This window comes from Phyllostomus discolor, chromosome 12 (assembly GCF_004126475.2).
Source record: "Phyllostomus discolor isolate MPI-MPIP mPhyDis1 chromosome 12, mPhyDis1.pri.v3, whole genome shotgun sequence".
Taxonomy (NCBI): domain Eukaryota; kingdom Metazoa; phylum Chordata; class Mammalia; order Chiroptera; family Phyllostomidae; genus Phyllostomus; species Phyllostomus discolor.
In genome coordinates this window covers 59,555,837-59,577,736 of record NC_040914.2, presented here as the reverse complement: position 1 = coordinate 59,577,736, position 21,900 = coordinate 59,555,837, and the positions used below count along the sequence as shown (strand labels likewise).

General features: G+C 53.6%; 1 protein-coding gene across 4 annotated transcripts in view; it reads right to left on the bottom strand.

Annotated features, from left to right (window-relative positions):
• Positions 1–4,026: 4,026 nt before the first annotated feature.
• CDH5 (cadherin 5) overlaps positions 4,027–21,900 on the bottom strand; it is a 34,598-nt gene continuing 16,724 nt past the window's right edge. For 2 of the 4 annotated variants that reach the window (XM_028501811.2, XM_036011958.1), the window contains exons 3-12: positions 19,488–19,776; positions 18,437–18,553; positions 17,380–17,544; positions 16,507–16,694; positions 14,832–15,088; positions 11,831–11,973; positions 10,708–10,832; positions 10,262–10,370; positions 8,024–8,269; positions 4,027–6,101 (exon numbers count right to left, since the gene is read on the bottom strand). In XM_028501811.2, coding sequence (XP_028357612.1) covers positions 5,578–6,101; positions 8,024–8,269; positions 10,262–10,370; positions 10,708–10,832; positions 11,831–11,973; positions 14,832–15,088; positions 16,507–16,694; positions 17,380–17,544; positions 18,437–18,553; positions 19,488–19,776 — 2,163 coding nt within the window. In that variant the 3' untranslated portion in view covers positions 4,027–5,577. Of the gene's footprint in view, positions 6,102–8,023; positions 8,270–10,261; positions 10,371–10,707; positions 10,833–11,830; positions 11,974–14,831; positions 15,089–16,506; positions 16,695–17,379; positions 17,545–18,436; positions 18,560–19,487; positions 19,777–21,900 lie in introns of all 4 variants that reach the window. The other 2 variants (XM_036011959.1, XM_036011957.1) reach the window with 1 other exon arrangement.

The following is a 21,900-nucleotide window of genomic DNA, read 5'->3' as shown; positions in this document are numbered from 1 at the left end:
GGAACCCAGGAGGTGGTTCTTGCTGTTTTGATTGAATATTTTTTTCTTCCTCAAGTTCCAAATTCTTGATTTGATTCTCGGCTTCATCCCCTCCACTAGAGGTTAGGTTTTTAGGTTCCCGGTAGGTTTTTCTTTATTTCACTTAGTGTAACCTTCATTTCTGCCTGGGTCTTTTTTATGGTGTTGAAGTACCCAATGAGTTCCTTAAGCATCCTGATAACCAGTGTACTCAGCTCTGCATCTGAAATAGTTTGCCAAACTCCATTTTGCTTAGTTCTTTTTCTGGAGTTTTGTTCTGTTCTTTCATTTGGGCTATATTTCTTTGTCTCCTCATTTTGGCCACCTCCCTGTGTTTGTTTCTGTGTGTCAGGTAGAGGTGTTTTGACTCACTGTCTTAGTAGCGTGGCCTATTGTAGAAAAGCACACTGGTAAGTTGGATGGGGCAGAGCCTTAGGTAATGGCCAGGGCGGGGTTACCAGGGTCACTGCTCTGTTGTTCTCTTGCTCTGTGTTGCGGGGAGGGCTCCGAGGGGGGACAGTGCTGCTGCCTGGCCTCTGGAGTTTGGTCTGGAAGGAAGCTGTGTTCCCACACTCACCCTGATGCCAGTCACTTCAGTTTCTCCCCGTAGGCCACTGATGCTTTTCCAGCTGTTGTCATGGTGCCGAAGCCCATGGGGAGGGAGTCTGTGTAAGTACTAAGTCTGTCACGGGCCCTTTAAGGGGAGACTCCTGAGAATCCTATAGTTTCTTCTGCTGTCTCAACCCCCACTGGTTTTTACAGCCAGAAGTTATGGGGACCTACTTTCTTGGAGCTGGAACCCACGGCTGGGTGATTTGGTGTGGGGCTCAGATCACTTGCTCTCGAGGTATCTCTCCTGATTTTTACCCACCACACGTGGGTGTGGGACCTCCTGTTCCCATCTCCATTGCCTCTCCACACCTCTCTGTGTCTCCCTGTGTCTCCGCCCCTCCTACCCATCTGGATGAATGTTGCGTCTTTAATTCCTTGGTTGTTGGACTTTCATACAGCTTGATTTTCTGACAGTTATGGGTGATAATTTGTTTTGTAGTCTAGTTATCATTTTTGCTGTAGTTGTGTGAAGAGGTAAGCTGTGCCTAAGAGGTTTACCTATGCCTCCATCCTGAGTGGAAGTCCAGCAAGCTTTCTATTATATGTATAGTTTGAGTCCCATAGGAGAGCAGAGAGAGAAAGAGGCAGAATGACTATTTGAAAAAATAATAGTCCCAAACTTCCCAAGTTTGATAAAAATATAACTCTATACATCCAAGAAGTTCAGTGAACTCAAAGTAAAATAAGAATTTATCTTAGAATTTATCACAGATACATCATAATGAAACTATTGAAAATCAAAGACAGAGGGAATATTGAAAGCAGCGAGAGAGAAACCACTCATCACATACAAAGTTTCCTCAACAGGATTAGCAGCCATTTCTCATCAGTAGCCAGGGAGGCTAGAAGACAGGGGGTTGACCTTCAAAGTGCTGGAAGAAGTTTAACCAAGTTTAAATTTCTTGGTTAAAAGCTCATAAACCAAGAAGTTTATATCTGACAAAACTAACCTTCAGAAATAAAGGAGAAACAAAGACATGTACAGATAAACAAGATGATGAGAATTCTTTCCCTACAAAAAATACTAAAGGGAATACTGGGGTACAAAAAATACCCCAGTCCTTTAGGCTGAAATGAAAATACACTAGACAGTAGATTCAAACCACATAAAGGAAGAAAGATCAGCAGCAAAGGTAATTGTAGAGGTAGGTAGAAAAAGCACTTTAAGTAGATATTTTCTTGTTTGTACTTTTGTCTCCTATATGATTTAAAAGGCCACTGCCTAAAGCAATAATTGTAAATCTATGTTGATGGGCATACAACGTCCATAAAAAGTAATATATATGACAACAGTAGCACAAAGGAATGGTGGTAATTGAGCTGTATAGGAGCAAAGGTTTTTTAGGAAAATTTTATTTAGAGAGAGGGTAAGGAAGGGAGGGAAACATTGATGCGAGAGAGAAATGTCAGTTGGTTGCTTTTTGTATGTGTTCTGATTGGGGACCAAACCTGCAACCCAGGCGTGTGCCCTGACCGGGAATCAAACCAGTGACCTTTTGCTTTGTGGGATAACGCCCAACCTACTGAGCCATACTGGTCAGGCTAGGAGCAAAGTTTTGCATTAAGTTGGTACAATTTTATAATCCTCAGGGGAGCCACTAAGAAAATAACTGAAAAAATAGAGTAAAAGATTTGACAAGATAATTAAAATGCTACACTAGAAAGTATCTATTTAACATAAAAGAGGACAATATTGGGATAATAGAGGAACAAGAAATATAAGATATAGAAAAACAAATAGTAAAATGGCAGACATAAATCCTACCGCATTGGTAATTATGTTAAATAGAAAAGGATTAAATATCCTAATCGAAAAGCAGAGAGTGGCACCCTGGCTGGTGTAGCTCAGTGCGTCAAGCATCAGCCTGTGAACCCAAAGGTGGCTGATTCCCTTCCCAGTCAGGGCACATGCCTGGGCTGCGGGCCAGGTCCCCGGGTGAGGGCGTGCGAGAGGCAACAATGCTCCTCTCACACACTGATGCTTCTCTTCCTCTTGTTCTCCCTCCCTGCCCCTCTCGCTACAAAATAAATAAAATCTTTAAAAAATAGCAGAGTTTGATAGGATGGATAAACCACCATGATCTGACTGCATTTTGTACACAGAAGACACACGATGAGAAATTACAACTAGGTAAAAGATGGAAGGAGATACACCGCATAAACAGCAACCCAAAGAGAGCTGGGATGACTATCCGAATATCAGACAAAATAGATTTCAAGCCAAAAAAATGGTTCCTGGATGCAAGAGGTACCTTTTATAATGCTAAAAGGGCAACCTGTCGGGGAGATGCAGCCATTATAAACTTGCAGGCCCCACCAACAGGGACTGAAAATACACAAAGCAGACGCTGATAGAGTTGAGGGAACACAGACAGTTCTAGAGTGACAGTCGATTTCAGCTCCCGCCTTCAGTGGTGGATAGACTCTCGAGGCGGAAATCGGCGAGGAGATGAAAGGCCTGGAGGGCGCTGTAAACCCTCAGCGTCATCCGTAGGATGCTCCGCCCAGCATGTAGGATGCCCCGCCCAGGACGGCAGGGTGCACGCCCCTCCCACACCTGGGACGTTCTCCAGCATGAACCTTAGGTCGTGGCATGAAACAAGTCTCCGTTAATTTACAAGGATGGAAATGGTAAAAAACTATGAGTCAATTAGAAATCAGTCACAGAATGAAATTTGGAAAATTTGCAAACATGTGGAAATTAAACAATACATTCCTAAATGAGCACTGTATCAAAAGAAAGAAAGAAATCACAAAGGGAATTAGAGCAAAAGTTGGAATCGAGGTACACCGATCCCCGAGAGCTTCAGAGGCGGTGTTTGTGTGGAGCACAATTTGCAAAATACCATGCCTGGGGGACGCGCTGCTCTGGAAACGGTGCTGGCAGGGGTCACGAAGCAGGGGCCGTGCTGAGGTGGGCTTTATCCCTGAGCCCCAGGCCCCAGTTCAAGACCTGAGTCTGCCATGAAGGCATCCGCTGCTCCTTTTGATTGTGAGATTTCCCAGCCAGGATCCCAGCGTCAGGGCCCACACATCCCAATAACGGCCAGCTGCTTACCGTTGTCAACCAACGAATTGGAAATCGGTCTCCTCCCTCCTTGCTGATGTATCCCCCCAGCCCCAGCCCCCACCCCCGGAAGCTTCAGCTTCCAGAGGTCCTTGCTGGTGTGCAGGGTGGGATCGGGGGCGTGTACAGAGCTGGGTGGTGGTACGGGGCTCCGGGAGGACAGGGGGCTGGGCTAGGTGTCCCTCCTCATCATCTGCTGCAACCCCTTTTCTGTGGCGAGTGTTTCTGAAATCCTGTTGGCAAATGTCCCCTTGCTCCTTGGGTTCCTCTGATGATTGTGGTGATGGTGGCGGCAGTGTGTGTGTTTCACACGCATGCTCTCAGCTCTCGAAATGAAAGAATCTCAAGATCTTTATTTAGGTCTATATAAAAATACAGTACGTCTCATGCACCAGTGTGGCCGATACACAGCCATTACCCCTAGAGCAGTCATGGCAACGACAGGAGATAGGAGGTTACAGGAATTGGTTCATTCCACTAAAACCCCTGAATTAAAATTGTTAACCTACATAGCAACCTTATTATGCAAAAAAAAAAATCTTATTTTATACGTTTTGGAGAGCTAGAAATGTGTAAGTACTATTAGTAACAAAAATTACGAGGAACTAGTCATTGGTTAAAAATAAAGTCAGTGTTATCTACAATCCCCTGACGAGGGAGGGGCCTTGCCAGAGTGGGGACCTCAGTCACGGCCACGGGTGACTTGGAGGGTTTGCCTCCTTCTCCGCCGGTGTGTTGGCCGTGGAGCGCGCCATGTGTGGCTGGAAGTGGGAGGTGCACAGAGGGCCGCAGGGCTTGGGTCGGGCAGAGGCCGTGCCTTCCACAGAGGGTGCCCGAGGGGTGGGGCCCTGCTGGGGTTCCCTGAGATGTGGCAGCAATGAGATGTAAAGGCGGATCGCCTGGCTCCATTGTGCAGTGATCTTTGGGTTCGGGCATTGGCCGGAGTTGCTCGTTGCTGTGGGTTATAACTTGAGTGCCTCTTAGTCGAGAGATGAGAGGGAGAGAGAGAAAGACCAGAGAGAGAGCGTGCGTGAGTGACCAGGCGAGGCGGAGATGGGAAAGGTGCTGTGCTCGGGAGCCTCTGCTCTCACTCCCCAGGCCGAACTGGTGTCAGTGAGTCTCAAGTTGGGGTCACCGCTACTCCAGGCCCTCTCCGGAGGGGGAGGGTGTGGGCGTGGAGGTGGCCCTCACCCTAGGATCTGTCATGCGTGGTCTCCACTGCCCCTCCAAGATGAATTCACAGTTACTATGAGGTTCAGCCAGCCATTTCCCTCACTTCAGTTGGATCTGCATCGCTCAGTGCAGTGCAGTTACTGGTGAGGCAGGCGAGTGAGGTCGCCTGAGGACCCAAGGTTGGGAGCTGCCTAGGAGTGGGGGTGGGGGGAACTTGGGAGGTGTGAGGACGTTGCAGCAGGGCAGGCGCGGTGCACAGTCCCAGCTCCCTTTGGACTGGGCTGCAGGGAGTGCCACCCACAGGTCACGCTGTCCTGCCTGTTGCTCCCAGGTGGACAGGCGCCGGGGCCTCGCCAGCATCACCAGAAGGTTTAGGGACCTCAGGGGAAGACCTCTCCCTGGGAGTGAAACGTAAGCTCTTGGAGGAGCCAGAGAAAAAGTCTCCGAGTTGGACCTGTGGTCCCTGGTGCCAGGGTTACATGGCTGCCCAAGCCCAGACAGAACACCAGCTTAGGTTTTCCAGCATTTGTGGGGTAGCCATCCCTGAAATGTGTTCCCAGACATTTCAGGGACCCAAGCTGGTGAGGTCGCTGGGGCCCACCAGGAGGCGCTGCTGGGCTGGGGCGTCAGTGCTGTGGCTCAGGGCCTGGTGTCCAGTGGCTGGGGCTGCAGGGGTGGGGGTCCTCAGGCCCAGAGGCTCGCAGGCCCTAATACCCTGGCTCCTCCCGGGAGTCCGTGCTGTACAGTTCGGCCAGCATCTTGAACCTGGGCCCCCAGTCGTTGAGGAAGTCGTAGTCGATGTCGGAGTTGGAGGAGTGGGTGCCCAGGGAGCTAAGGGACTCGGCGATGGACTCGGAGCCCTCGTAGTCGAACAGGTGCAGCGTGTCGTAGGGCAGGCCGCTGCTGTCGTGGTCCGCCTCGTCCTTCTTCACCTCGATCACAGCGGCCATGTCCCCGGGCTCACCGTGCCTGAGGAAGGGCGTGTGCTGCGGAGCCTTCTGCACCTTCGCGTACACTGGGGGCGGCACGTCCCGGCCCGGGCGCGGGGGCTTGGCTCCACGGTGGCGCCGAGCGGAATTGAGCACTGACACGTCGTAGCTGGTGGTGTCCATCTCTCCGCCACCCTCCTCGTCATAGGTGACCAGCTGCTCGTGGATCTCCAGCACACTTTTGCCCTGAGCACGGGCTTGCTTCCGGAGCCGCCGCCGCAGGAAGATGAGGAGGGTGATCACTGTGGGCAGCAAGCGGTCAGAGGGAATCAGATGCAGCCCAGCCGCCAGCTGGCACCGACCGGCGGGGTCTCCCCTGCACCCTCCTCTCTTCCCTCTCTTCCCTGGGCATTCGTCCGACTCGCCAGTGACACCCCAGCCCCACACTGGCTTGCTTTGGTCCAGACCCTGGAGGGTCCACTTCCCCACCTCTGCGGGTGGGAGTCTCTGCCCCGTCTTGCCCCCATGTGGTCCTGGCTGGCTCTCCCAGCCACTGGCTGGGTGGGAGGGAGAGAGGCACAGACTGGGCCTCCCTCAAGGTCATTCTCTCCTTTAGTCCTAGCCTCATGGCCTGCATCCTCACTCCCTCCCTTCTCATGCCACTGTGGCAAGCCCTCTGTCCCTTCTGAGGGCCAGCAGGCCAGCGGTCAGGGCAGAAACGGGGAAAGGGTGGAGCTGGGATTTGGAGTGCCCAGATTCAGAGCCGAGGCTTTGGGATGGATAGCGGTGGTGCCGGCAGACACGCACTCACTGTAGGGGCCGCAGCCACTCTTGAGCACCTGCTGTATACATGCTGGCATATGATTGGCACATTTTTATGTTATCCCACCCGGGGCAGTGATTTGTATTCCACGTTCGAGTTAAGCAAACAGTTTGCTCAGGGAGGCTGAGGGATTTGCAGGATCTCACGGCCAGGCAGTGGTGTCGACTCTGACCCTGCTCAGGGCTCTGAGCGGGGTGGGTGTGTGGGAGTCTCACCCCTGAGCAGGGCTGGGCCGTGTGGTGCAGACAGCTCCTAAAATTAAATTTAGGTGCAGGCCACCCCGCAGGCTCTGTCCTTCTAGCTGTGAGTTACTGAACAAACCATCGCATACACCAGTGAAGCTGGGACACCCTCTCTGATCCTCAGCTTCCTCGTCTGTAAAGCAGAAATGACGACATCTCCGCTCTGTTTGTGTCTGGTCGGGTGGTTCTAAGGTTAGTGCAGTTCTGTGTGCGGTGGCGGTGCCACTGTCCTTATTGTTACTCATTGTTACTCACAGGGGAACCTGGGCCTGGACCCTCCGCCACAGGAGCCCCCCAGAAGAGCAGCACACTCTTCTGGAGCACAGAAGAGGGCAAGGGCCCTCTGGGGGTGGGAGGGGGTCTCCTGGCAGGAAAGGCCTGGAGCGGTCACGTGGGCTCCATCCCTGCTGTGCACAGGCTGGTGGTCTCTGGCTGCCTGTGGGTATCCTCTGGGGGACCCCATCCGTGGCAGGTGAAGTGCAGGAGAATTTGAACCTCTAGGAGGAGCCCCCCACCCAGCTGGTGGGAGTTGGTGGGTGAACATTGGCTGTGAGTGCCACTCAGTCCCCAGGCCCCAGGGGCAGGAAGGCCCAGGGACCCTCGGGGGTGGCTTGTGTGCAGATGCACCCTTTATCCACCGCCTCCCTTCCCCGTCTCACGCCCACGCCTCCTCTTCCTTCCGGGCTTCCTGGGAGCACCTCCCCAGTAAACCACTCGCACCCCAATCCTTGTCTAAAATGCTCCTAAAATTTTGGGGGCCCAAACAAGAAAAAACATATTGAGGCAGGAGGAATCCTAGGAAAGGGACAAAAGCTCCCAGAGAGAATCTGAACGAGAAGTTTTTAAATTCTGCTTTTCTTCCCAAAAGATGAACGGAATCCTGTTTTCAAAATAGGTTTCATGTAAGTGAACTTGTAGGACAGTGCCTGGCCCACAGTAAGTGCTCAAACCACCTCCCTCGCTCACCCCTCGTCCACCCCCACCTGCAGGCGCCCCGGGAGGTGGAGCTGGCAGCCCCAAGTCCCACTGCGGCCCGCGGCGGGGCGCTGGCCCAGGGATGCACTGTGGGCTGGAGGCAGGACCAGGCCTGGGACCCTGGCCTCTTCCTCCTCTGGAGCAGCCCCCTCAGCGTCCCCGCCCCACCCTCCTGGGCACTAACCTGTGATGGTGAGAATGCAGAGGAAGATGGCTACCAGCGCCTGGATGCTGACGCCCACCTGGGGAGCCACCTCCTCGCAGAAGGTGACTTCGCCACGCTCGTTGCACTTGCACACCGGCACAGCCAGCGTGTTTGTGCTTGTGAGGCTGGGGTTCCCGTTGTCCGAGATGATCACGGGCAGGTAGTGGACCTTGGTGTGCTCCCGGTCAAACTGCCCGTACTTGACTGTGATGTTGGCCGTGTTATCTGGAAGCACCAGGGCCTCAGAGTCAGGTTGTGCTGCCTGGAGTGCCCGTCCCCTTGTCCACACTGACAGTGGTCTTCCTCCTCCAGGGAGTCCTCCCCGATTGTGCCAGCCACGTGCCACCTTGGGTGTTTCTGTGTCCTTTCCATCTCCCGCCTTATGTTTCAGCCATTTGAGCCCAAGTCTGTTCCTCCAGAGAGGAGATATTTTGGGCAGCAACTTGGACTTAGCTACTAAGGATGGCTTGGCCAGAATGTAAAATCCTTGCTTTCCATTTCTGTGGGCAACTGATAATCCTGACCCCTCCCTCCTTAACTTTAATAATAGTTGACTCTCTTTCAGCCCAATTAATGAATGTATTATTTCAAGCTTTGACAAGTAATCAGGGGGGAAATGAAGTTTTAAAAAGTCTTTTAGCATCAGACTAACTTCTGAGGCTCTCCTGTTATCCTTGCAAATTGGTTAGAAACTGAAAACAATGCTTATGTTCCCGGGGGCGCTGAGGGAATGATTACATACAGAACTGAGAGTATTTGAGGGAGGCCGGAATTGGGACTGTGCTTTGGCCCAAATACTGGCCCACCCTTCTAGCTCCCATCAGTGGTTTCCTGCACAGAACTCCCCAGGGGGCTTTTTAAACCGGCTGATTCTCACAATCCCTCCCCGCCTCTGCCACCTTCCCTTTCCTCCTTTCCACACTTCTGATTCAGTGGCTTCAGGCAGGCAGAGGTCAGGTAATGTGCCTTTTGTAGGTTCCCTGAGAGTTCATGATGCTGGTGGTCAGGGGTGGGCCCAGGAGGGGGAATTTGACCAGCTGTGTGGGGTCATCCCACTCAGAAAGCCAGCTGAAAGCAAAGGAGGCCATCTTTTGGATTTCAAATGAAAGCCAGTTATATTGCATTATTAAGTAGCCTCGTCTATTACAATGGAGAGTAAACACTGTGGGCGCTGACCCTTTGTGAGAAATGAGAGGTTTCTCACTATCCTCACTTAATGCTGTGGGGGCACGTCCGTGCTCTCGGCGAGTCCAAGACCAACAAGCTTGCCTCCTGCTGCACCTGGGTGTCTTCGGGGCAACACTTCAGCTTTCTACCCTATTGCAGACTCCCTGGGAGGTGGGGTTAAGGCAGGTCTTGGGGATGGGGTAGTGGGTATTTTTGCCACATTATTAGTAATAAAGACACCTGAGCACAGATGGTGTGTCACTGGTTGTCACCACGTCACGGCCACCTTCCCCATCCCACAGGAGGGAGGCTGTGGCGGGTCCTCTGGGTCTGCCCCCACCCTCAGAGACCCCACTTCCTGCCTTCCCCAGCGGTTGCAGTGGCTGTTTCCGTACAGGGATCCTCATCAACAACAGTTTTGGTAGTCAGGAAAAGGCAGGGATTCCACCCCATGCTGGGTGAAGGATTGCTCTATTTAGATTTAAGGGTATTTTTTTTTTCCTGTTTTTCTGAGGAAGCCGCCGAAGCTATGGAAACCTGTCTACCGTTGGCTGCTGGAATTCAATCAACTCAGCATGGCCTGTCTCCTAAGCACAGATGCGTCGGAAGCTCTGATTGGCTACTACGGACATCCCAGGACACTCTGGGCTGTGATTGGTGGACCAGACTCTGTCCCAGGCCCCCTTGGTGGTAAGTAATTACTGTAATTGAATTAAGACAAAGTTTTCTGTGGCCTTGGCATTTTGGATTTCACATTTCTGGCTGTGACTCTTTGGGAGTGACCTCAGAGTTCTGTGTCATAGAGTAATTTGGAGTTGTGCTGAGTTCAGAGATTCGGTGTGAGAGGAGTCCCTGGGCTAGTTCATGGGCGGAGCTGACTGCCTGCACCCTTATGGATTCTGTGCACCTAGCATCCTATGGGGAACGGCAGGCCATGTGAGGGCCTGCCCCCACTGTGTTGGCTTGGCCCTTGGCCCTGGTACATCAAGACTCAAATAAGCACACCCTTGACCCCCCAAGACCGGGCTGACTACTTTCATGTGTACATACCATGATTGTCCGTGAGGGTGAAGTTGCTGTCTTCAGTGCCCAGGGAAAATTTGAACTTCACGTTCTTTGGTGTTACGTCCTTGTCTGTTGCCGAGATTTGCATCACCAGCTGGAGCGCAGAATATGGGGGATGGTCAGCGATGGTGTTGGGGTGGCCTGGGGTTCAGTGATGGGGACTTGGGGTTTAGACTTGACCATGGCTGCCTCTCACTTGCAACACTAACTTAAATCATCTCCACAAAAATGCTCTTTGTACTAGCCCCCTCCCCTCCATGTATTTTCTCTGAGCCTCAGTTTCTCCATCTGTGAAGTGGGGATAATGTCACCTTTCCTCAAGGCTGTTGTGCAGGTTACATTCAGCAGCTGACCGTGGGTGGGAGGTGCTGCTCCGAAGCCCACCCCAAGGTGGGAGGCAGCACCTTGCCGCCCACCTGAGCCAGACTCACCTTGCCCTGAGGAGCATTCTCGCATACTTTGGGAGCGTCGGGGAGGGCGAGCTCCGGGGCGTTGTCGTTCTCATCCAGAACTTCGATGTGGACCTGTACGATGGATTCTTTGCCCGTGGGGCTCCCTGAAGGGGGAAAGGACTCGTCACCTCAGGTGGCTCAGATGGCGAGTGGGTGGGGATTCCTGGAGGGGTGCCCTTTTAACAGGGAGAGGGGACTGTGGCCCTCCGATAGAAGCCAGGGGCCGTGTTCCGGATGACAGGAGTGGAACAGGTGGGGGTCAGGCTTCATGCACAAGGGTGCCTGAATTATTTGCAAGAATAAAAAGGCAACCTAAGTGAATTTAAAATGGCTTTAATCAAATTAATTGAATTAAGGAATCGTTAAACTAATCTAATGATTTGATTAAGTAATTAAATTAATTTAAACAAATGTGATTTACTAAATTAATTACAAGATGATTTAAAAGGTAAACAACCTAAGTGAGATCGGGTTAATAAATTATGTCACTTTAAAAAAATGGACTATGGGGCCGTTTATAATGCCCATGTACGTTACATTTTAAAATGTAATTAAGAAAAAGACATTTTAGTACCATAAGAAAATGGTTGTGGAATAAGGTGAAGTAAAACTGCAGGGTATGCTTTTACATAACATTATAAACTCACTGGAACATAAAGTGCCCCCAAGCACGATAATCCAAAATCCGTGGTAATAAGGGTCACTTGGCACTGGTTCAGCGCATATTCCTTTGCCCCATTTCTGGCTCATTGGACCTGAGCCTCCAGGGAGGGCCCTGAGGAGCTCTGTGCTAAGAGGAGCCCTAGGTGATTCTCCTTGGGGGGACATCGGCATCCTGTTTATTAGCAGTGCTTCCTCAACTGTACTGTGCTTGAGATTCTGATTCGGTCTGGGCGTGGCATTGGCCCCTACGACAAAGTCTCAGAGGCTATGGATGCTCCCGGTCTCTCCACATTTGGGGATGAAGGCTCCGTAGCGTCCAGCCCAGTGGTGCTTCAGTAGGAGCTTCTACTCCCGCCAGAGACCCACCAGGACAGAGTGGGACAATTCTGAATGAATGAGGGCAAGGAGCAAAGGTACCCTGGCGGATGGGGCTACTCACCATTAGGATACAGTTCTTTGGCCTCCACAGTCAGGTTATACCAGGGGTATATTTCTCTGTCCAGTTCTTTGTTGTTGAATATGATTCCCTGCTTGTTTACTTGGAAGAACTGGCCCTTGTCACTGGTCTTGCGGATGGAGTATCTGCCCGGGGGAAAGAGATTCGTGACTTTCTGTTCTCTGCTGAGTCCAGATCCCTAGCACGAGAGACAGGGGCCTCCAGGATCTGTCCTTGGCATCCTCCTCGTCTTCCTTTCTCTGCCCATCACACCCTACCGTCCAGAGGGGTTCAGAGTAGTCAGGTGACCCCTTGGATTTTAGCAATGGTGCTGTCCCGGGCTGAAGGGGGTGCCTGAGACCCCGCCAGCAGTCTTTCCAGGGCTGCGGCAGGCGGCGCTGTGATCAGCTGCACTGCAGCTGGGACTGTTGTTTGTGACGGATGAAAAGGTAGTTGGGGAAGACCCAGGAAGAAATAAAGAAGGAGCTGGAAGTGATAAGCAATGAGTGAAAGGCAATTAAATTCGTGAAGTAAAAATTTGAGCAGTTCTTCGAGACATCACAAACAAAGGTAAGAATAAGGGAAAAGAGAGAGGAGCTCCTGGCTGGCATAGCTCAGTGGATTGAGTGCAGGCTGCGAACCAGGCATCGCAGGTTCGATTCCCAGTCAGGGCACATGCCTAGGTTGCAGGCCATGGCCCCCAGCAACCACACATTGATGTTTCTCTCTCTCTCTCTCTCTCTCTCTCTCTGTTTCTCCCTTCCTTCCCTCTCTAAAAATAAATAAATGAATCTTAAAAAAAAAGAGAGAGGAAAAAATATAATGATATCACATATATTTGGAATATTTGCCTCTACTGACAAAAATTCCAGAACAGATGGAACAGAAGAAGCAAAAGATACAATAAAAGAAAACTTTCCGGACCCGGGGAAAGGCCCGCGTCGACAGATTAAAAGAGGCAATGATGTTAGGCACGGTTTTAAAAAGAGGTCAGTACTTAGGTAGATGCTGTCGACACCTTTGAGTTGCAAGTCTGTGCACAACAAGATAAACGAAGTAAAAAGAAACACATCATTTATGGTGGAAAACGTGAATAGGTTCAACACTAAGCATCCCAGTTGAGATGGAAAAGCAGAGCCAACTGCAGTGTGTTTTTGAACGGCAACTTAGTGCCAAAGAACCCAGGAAGGTTGAAAGGAGAGGGTGGGAACGTCCTCAGGCAGACACACGTGACATCAACACGGGCCCAACGAACTCCATGCTGGGCACCGCGGAGTTGAAGGCAGAGTGTGGGAGCTGCGCAGACCGGGTGGCGTCGTGGGGATGGAGGTTCCACGCCGTGATGAAGGTAAAATAGGTATGAACCCTTGCGAACGGTATCAACGTTAAAATACACAAAATATTCCAGGGAAAAAAATGAACACAAATACAATTGTGTTATATCACGAAACAAGTTAAAACAAAAATACAAAATACCCTACCACTCGCAAATGGAAAGAAAAAATAAATCTCTTGAGTAAACCCTTGGATCAGTGAAGAAATACCGGGGATCGTCACAGACTGTTTAGAGCAGAATGGCTGTGAAAACAGGAGACCCCAAACTTACACGATGTGGCCCAAATGGAAGGACATGTTTTGTCCTTAATAAGAAGACCTGACAACATGGAAACGTTAACTCCTCCAAAATTGATATGTAAACACAATTCTCTTTAGAATTCCAATGTTTTTTTTTTAAAAACCTGATGAAGAATTTGAAAGTTCATATGAAAAAAAGAGTGTTTTGGAGTGCATAAAATTATGTAAAGTAGCCTTGACCGGTGTGGCTCAGTGGGTTGGGCGTCCTCCCAGGAAGCAAAAGGTCGCTGGTTCGATTCCTGGTCAGGGCACATCCCTGGGGTTCGGGCCCTGATCCCGGTTGGGGGTGTGTGAGAGGCAACTAATCGATGTTTCTCTCTTGCATTGATGTTCCGCTCCCTTTGCCCCTCCCTTCCCCTCTCTCTAACAATTAAATAAAATCTTTTTAAAAATCATGTAAAGTAAAAAACAAAACAAAACACAACAACCACCAGTGAGTGAGGGGCTTGCCTGAAACACACGAAGTTTCAGTGTAAAGCTGCTCCAATAAAACAAAAGGCTTAGCCACAGAACAGCTAGAACAGAGGATTCAGAAATAGACTCAGGTGCATACAGGAGCTTAGTGCACAAGGAAGACCAGAAAACGATGAGTCATTCCAGTGCTGCTGGCACAGCTGGCCACTCCTTCGGAATAAAGTGAGATTGGATTGAGTCCATGTGTACTGTCCAACGTCAAGTGCCTCTAGGAAGTAAGAGTCAGAGCTCTATCTTCTGTCCCAGAGGGTAGAAGAGAGGAGTCTGGTAGAGACAGAAGAACGACTAATGATGAAATCAATGGGCATGGTATAATCCCCCAAAAATCTCTTTACACAAACGCCCAAACCAGACAAGCACACAACAAATCCTCCACGAGTGACGGGTGTATCCCGACGTTTGTGTGGCTGGGAAGGAAGGCGTTTGGTGAACCTGCGTGATCGCGGGGTGGGGTCTACGGGTGTCCCTTTGTCAGTCGCCGTGTTGTTCCTCTGTGAAGCGAACATTCGTTCCTCTCATGGTCTTGGGAAGAAAACTGCGATAAAATATGTTTGGCGAAGAGGACTCACGTATATCATCTATCTGGTTGCCCTCTCGACCGTCAGATCTCCCTAGACTGGGCCTGCGGGGAGCCAGGGTCCACAGAACAGGCCCTCCAAGGTCGAGCAGCTGCGATGGCTGGGGCTAGGTTGGGTGCTCGGGCAGCACAGGAGCTGACCCACGAGGCCACGTGGGCCAGTGGAAGAGCTGGGGCTGCTCGTCCCGTCTCTGCCACTTCCCACGTAGGTGCTGGGAGAAGCGGGTTTCTGCTTTGGCCCCTGGTCTCAGTCCAGCGGGCAGAAGAACCTCGAGGTCAAGATTGGTGTGATCACCCCCTTTCTCACCCCCTCCTTACCCAATGCTCCGCCGAGTGGTGTCGGGGTCCTTGGCCACCACTGAGCCGATGGAAGGCTTCCTCTGGTTCTCCGGCAGCCGGAAGTGGTAGAAGGGCTTCTGGAAGACAGGGGGCTCGTCCACGTCGGTGACGTTGATGGTGACGACGGCCTTGTTTTTGCCGGGGGGGTTCGGTTTTCTCGCGTAGTAGAGGTTGATGGTGGGGTCCGTGGCCTCGATGGTGAAGGTGTAATGCTGGATGTGTTCGTAGTCCAGGGGCTGTGGTTGGGGGTGGGGTGGCAGGTGGAAATAGGGAAAATTCAGTGAGCTCCCGTTCAGAGCCAGGCACGGGGTGCATGGTCTGTATAGCAATCCCTTGGCGTAGTCCTGGGATGAGACCCGTGTTATAGGCGAGAGGCCTGAAGCCTGGAGAACTGATAGGTCCAAGGTCATCAAGATAGTGGCTGGGTCTGGCTGTCTCCAGCTGCCCCCGTTCCATCATTCCATCTCAGTGGCTTTGCCGCCACACCTGCCGGCCTGGCTCTGTGCCTGGCCGTGCTCCGAGTACTGGGGGCACACAGGGTCAGTCCCAGTCATGCTCCCAAGGGGTCAAAGACTAGGGGTTGCAGCCACGGCTCCTCAGGGGTGAGTCTTCTCGCGAGTTTCTGCTCGAGAACCTCCCCGTGCCCGCCTCCTCCTCTCACCCCTCCCGAAGCCAGGTGGGGGGTGGTCAGGTGTTCTCTCAGAGCCCATCCCAGCCCCTCCTGACACAGGAAATGGCCCCTGTGCGGCCCGCTGTAGCACTGCCCTCCTCCACCCCTTCTTGTCTCCGCGTGTCTTCCCTGCTCGCTGAGAACTTGGTGCCGTGCAGGCTGACTGCCGCCCTTGGGTGTGTGTCTGCAGCCCCTAGCGCAGGGCTGGGCCAGAGACAGACTCGGGAGAGGTCTGCTAGAGGTCTGGCTCGGCAGAGGGTTCTGGAATGTCCCATCTGAGGTGGATCGTCGCTGACTCAGGCCTCCAGTCCTCCGCACGGACATTCTGGAGGCACTTGGTGCTCCTGGCAGGACCTTCCCCCCCTTCCAGATTCAGTCCCTCTGGCGGCTCTGGCTGTCAGCAGCCACTGCCAGCGACTGTGGATATCCCCACGGCGCTCACTGCTTCCTAGTGAGCTGGGGGCTTTGTGCCGCACGCACGTACCTGTAGCTCTATCGGCGCTCTAGTGGGTGGTGCCCGGGGCAGGCTGGAAGGTGCCAGGGAGTGAATGCCCCAGCGGCAGCCCTCAGTCCACACCCTAGCTCACCCTCAGCTGCTGCAGCTCTGAGGCAGTCATCCCCCGGATGTCCCCAGTGGGACTGCGCCCCGTTGTCCACTGTGAGAACCCGCTCACTAAGGAGCCCAGCATCATCTTCCTCATTTTCATGTGTCTCCGCCCCCAGAGCTTCCTGGGACCACCTTCCAGATAAACTATTTACGCCCAAGTCCTTGCCTCACAGTCTGCTTCGGGGTAACCCAGCCTAAGGCACCGACCCTTCCCTCCTGGCTCCCCATCCCAGTTCCCGTGAGCACACGGCCAGCTCCACGCCGGCCTGGACCACACCTCTGGTGGCCTCTGACCTGGCAGCAGCCCCTGTGCAAGTTCCGGGCATGCTGGGAGCCCCCAGCCCCACATCTGTCCCCGTTGCCCCAGGCCTGCAAACCTTCATGGGCTTGATGATACCCCTGTTGTGGGTGTGGTCCGTCTCGATCCTGAAGGTGTCCCTGTACTGGCCCTGCACGATGCTGTACTGGGTCATCCGGTTCTGGGGCTCGTCTGGGTCCTCAACGGACAGGTAGCCCAAGGGCTTGCCCACACGGGTGTCTTCAGGCACCGCAAATGTGTATGCCTCTGATGTAAATAGGACGCCCCAGAGGGCATTGGGTTAATGAGACAGACAAGGCGATCGTCCCTCCTACTACCCTGATGTATTCTCCATAGGAAATGGGCATGGGGCAATAATAGTAACAATGAATAATAATAATGCCACTAGAACTTTGGGTCCCGAGGCAAAGGGATGTTGCTCTATCCTTCCTTCCCTCTTTCCTTCCTTCCTCCCAGCCAACTAATTATTGAGCACCTACTGTGTGCCAGGCACGTTGCTAGGGGAGTTATTCATTGACAAGAGAGACAAGGAGTAAGTCCTGCTTTCGGGGAGCTTATGCCATACACAGCGAGGCCACTTGAGGAACACTGGCCGCTCCTTGGGGTGGCCGAGCCTGTGAGTTACGCCTCAGCCATGGGGACATAAGGGAAGAGCCTCCTGACTTTGTCCCCAGTGCGTGTGAAAAGCTCTTGCCAGACAGTTCTGGGGAGAATCAGTCTGTGGGTGGGGCCAGTGTCCTGAGTCAGGGGGCAGCAGGACAGTCCCGGGAAATTGTGCAGGGGTGGGGAGCAGGGCCCCTCCCTTCACCAAAATGACTTCCCTGGGCCTGAGGCCCACCCTGGGGTGGGGGAAGAGGTAGAGGGACTCCTAGCTCTGTCCCTGGGGTATCCCAGCCCCCGCCCTGCCCCGGGCCCCAGGGGAGGGGCTCACGCTGGGTGAAGATGGGGAAGTTGTCGTTGACGTCCTGCAGGGTGACCAGCACGGTGGCTGTGCCTGACTCCCCGCGGAGGCCTTGGACGTCTCGTGCTTCCACCACGATCTCGTACCTGGCCTGCGTCTCTCGGTCCAAGTCGTTGCTCTTTGTGTAAATGAGTCCTGCAAAAAGCGTCCCAGTAGGAGCCGGGTGACCCGGGGAGCTTGGAGAAAAGACTGCTGTCCAGGCCTCTCCGGAGAGCATCTGACTTATAAGCACCCAGGTCATTCCAGGTGCAGCCAAGGCCGAGGGACGCTGGTCAACCACCCCCTCGCCTCCACGCCCTGCCCTTCGAGGCCAAAGCTGCCCAGACGGGTTGGCCAGTGTCAGCCGTGGCCGCCTGGAGCACTGCGTTGAGAAAGAGCGTGAGGCCACCCCGAGCCTCAGCACGGCGAGGGCGCTGCGCTGGATCAGCCATGCCTGCCTGGGCTCCGCGCAGCGTGTGGCGCTCTCGGGGCTGCATGTCTGCCGTCTCTCTGGGCCTGGCCCACCGGGCTCCTTGCTTCCCAGACTCAGTCGTTACAATCTGAGAAGTCACAGCGAGCGGGTAACTCCTGTGGCCAAGTGCTCTTGACCCGTTCTCTAATCCCCGCTTCACGGCAGCCGTGCGGGGTGAGCGTCAGCGCCCCCGCTTGTCCGTGCGGGGACCCAGGCTGACAGAGGCGGGTTGACCGCCCTGAGGCCGTTAGAGCAGGTGAGCAGGAGAGCTGGCGGAGCCGGGCTTGGAGGCCAGACCTCTCCGGGTCCGCGCCAGAGCCGCCGGCCAGCTCTCACCCTGGCTCCTGTGTCAGCGCCTGGGTCCTGACCTGGTTCCCGGGACCGGAGTCCATGGCTTGGGTACCTGTCTGCTCCCTTCTAACCTCAGCCACCTTGTCTTAACATGCGATACAGACCACCTGCATAGGACCATGTTGCTCAGTGGTCGCCGACACCTGCCAGGTGGGACTTCCCGCAGTCCCTGCACCTGGATTGTTCTCCCCTCCCCCCAAGCCACAGAGGGTTAGTCACACAGACCATTATTATCGATGCCAAAGTGTTCGCCTCCTCCCAGTATCTGGTACATGACGGAGGTGTGGTCTCCCACGGTGGGGTCATCTGCATCCACTGCTGTCAGACGGATGACCGAGGTCCCTGTGGAGAGCGAGACCGGGGGTTGCAGCCTCGTGACTGCCAGCCCTTCCCCAGTCTCGGATGATGGCAGATGGGGCTCGGGGTGTTCCCTGCACCCACCTCCCCCTGGTCTGGAGGGAGGAAAGGCCCTTTGTCTCCTGAGGAGCTGCATGGGGACAGAGCGCTGGCAGGGGTGGAGGCCCAGCCTGGTCGGCCTTGCCGGGGGCAGAGAGAACAGGTGGTTCTCGTCGATGGGCACACGAGGGAGGGGTGCATGCTTGAGGTCATGAGGAGAAACCTGGGAGAGTGAGGGGCTGCTTCTTCCCTCCCCTGGAAGGGTGGAAGCAAGGGAATGGGAAGGTGCCCCCAAAGGGGCAGGCGTCCACAGCTCTTCTTCCCTTGAACTTCAGGATCCCCACACTTAACAGGAAGGTCGGGTCCCCGGGCCCTGGCCAGGGACCCTGGACTAAGGGGTGGGGAAGGGAACCCTTTCCTGGCACCTCCTGGAGGCTTGGGGTAGAATTGAGGAATGAAGAGTGACCTCCGGAGGCCTGCGGTCCAGGCTGGAGACACGCCTTGGGGTGAGGGCTCTAGTCCTCTCCCTCTGCTCCTGCGTGGATCCCGGAGATGACTCTTGCCTTGGTGGCAGAGTTGGCATTATTCACGTGCAAAAGCTATGCTCTTGTTGTGTTAGTCCTGAGAGTCAGAGCAGTGGGTGGGGTTTGCTCTAAAGAGTAATGACGTGTGTGTATCTCTGATGGTTAAGGCTCAGTCCATGACTGGGTCAGGGCTCAGACCATGATCAGGGTCAGGGCTCAGCCCATGACTAGGGTCATCACAATCGCTGCCCTGAGCTCACTGGTCCTGGTGCCAGGCGGTGAGGCTGCAGGTGGAGAGGTGCCTTCAGGCTGGGGAGGAGGGAGAGAGAGGGGAGAGGGGCGGACAGAGCACATACCCATGTTCGACATCTCGAGCACGGACGCGTTGAAAAACCGGTGGGTGAACACAGGCCACTTGTCGTTGACATCGTGCACTTTGATGGTGAAGCTGGAAGGAGACTCCAGGTCCTTGTTAGTGTTCTTGTCCACCACGAGGGCGGTGAGTTGGTACTCGGAGATCTTCTCCCTGTCCAGCCGCTCCAGAGCGTACACGTCCCCAGTGTCCTCGTTGACCCGGAAGACCTTGCCGGCGGAGTCTCCTCTGAGCAGGTACTTGGCGTTCTTGCTGTTCACACTCGATTTGATCTAGGAAAGAAGAGGTGCCCTGAGTCAGGAATGAGCAGTGCTGTGCGTGTGTGTGTGTACACACGTGAGTGTGCAAGTGCATGCGGGCATGCATGCATGTGCACATGCACACACATGTGCATGTTGGCGCACATGTGTGTGGTATTGGGGATGTGCCACTGCAATTTTTAAAAGTATAGTGGTTGTACAGTATTATGTTAGTCTGAGGTGTACCACATGCTGATCCAACATTTATGTTCCTTACGATGCGATCGCCACACTAAGTCCAGTAACCACCTGTCACAGTACCAAGTTACCGCGACACTACTGACTGTCTTCGCTGTGCTGTGCACGACATCCTCACGACTTGGTCACTGCTTGTAACTGCAGTCTGCGTCTCTTGTTCCCCTCCCCCCTTTTCACTCAGGCCCCACCGCCCGCCCCTCTGGCAATGACCAGTTTGTTCTCTCTATGAGTTCTTTTTTTCTGGTTTGTGTTTTCTTAGATTCCACATGTAAGTGAAATAAGCCGTGTGTGCGTGTGTGTGCGTGCGTGTGTGTGCGTGTGTGTGTGTGTACACACATCTTTTTTGTCCATTCACCTATCTATGGGCGCCTGGGTTGCTTCTGTATCGTGGCTGTTGTGTATAACGCTGCACGAACATTAAGGGGTGCACGTGTATTTTTGAATTAGTGTTTTGTTTTTCTTTCGATGCATACCTAGGAATGGAATTGCAGGGTCACGTGGCAGTTCTGTTTTTAGTTTAATTAAACCTCATGCTCTTTTCCACAGCGGCTGCACCAGCCTGCATTCCCAGCACCAGCGCATGAGGGTTCCCTTTCCTCCACATCCTCCCCACACTTGTCGTTGGTTGTCTTTCTGAGGACAGCCATTCTGACAGGTGTGGGGTGGTGTCTCATTGTGGTTTTCATTTGCATTTCTCCGATGGTTAGGAACGGTGAGCACTTTTTCATGTCTGTTGGCCAAGAAAGAGTGGGTTGCAGACAGAAAAGGGAGCTTCCCGAAAGGTGTGGTCAAATCACGTGAGGTTTGGGGTTGTCCCCCCGGGTTTAGCAGTCCCTGGAGCCCCGGGTGGGAGCAGCACCCAGGGGGTGGTGGGGCGAGAAGCCAGGGAACAGCGTGTGGAGAAAGAAGAGCCTGCAAGGTAAGAAAGTGGAGACGGGGAGTGAGGACTCTCTCCTCGGGAGGGAGGGAGGGAGGGAAGCCGGGCAGCAGCCGGAGGTGCTGGAGCTTTCTGGAACAGGGCTGCGGGGTGCAGAGGCAGGAGGTCGTTTTGTGAGGAGGTCCTGAGGCTCAGTGGCTGAGTCATATGATGAGCAACTAGGCTCTGTAACCTGTGGCCTGAAGGGACAGCGAGGACTCAGTAGGAGGGACGGTGGGGCCCTGTGTGAGCTGCCCAGGATTAGGATGAGACCGGTGGCTTGGCCGTGCGTGGGTGTGCTGGGGTCCGCGGGGATGGGCAGGGAGCGGGAGTGAGTCAGCTTTGATCTGCTGCATTAGAACTCTGTGTAAGGCTTCATGTGGTTATGTTTCTGTGTTCCTTCCCCCAGCTTTTCTTAAATCGACTTTACTGTTTAGAAAATTTCAGATCCAGAGGAAAGTTGGAAAAGATGGCGCAGAGTGTTCTGGCATACCCTGCCTCCAGTCCCCCATCACCAGCATCTCCCACGGGTCTGGCACCTTTGTTGTGATCAAATGAACGCCATCGGTGCATCGCTGCAGACAGAAGTCCCTCGCTTGTGTGCTGTTTCCGTCCCCAGACCCCACCCAGGACACCCCTTCGCGTCCAGTCGCTGTGTTTCTTTACGCGCCTCCGGGCTGGGGCGGCTTCTCAGACCCGGTGGTGGCTTTGGCCCTGGTGTAGGACGCCCTCCTGTGGGGACCTGTGTGACATTTTTCTCATGACGAGACGGTGGGTTATGGATTTTGTGGGGGTCTCCCGCTGTAACAGTCACCGCCATGTGTGGGTGCGCTCTCGCCCCCCACAGCCCGCCCGCTCCTGAGCCCCCACGGCCCGTCTTTGGCCTCTCTGTGCGACTCATTTTCCGAGCCCATGCCCCACCGGTTCATGCTTCCTACCTCAGGGACTTTCTAAGGAAACTTTCTGTTATGAGAAAATAAATA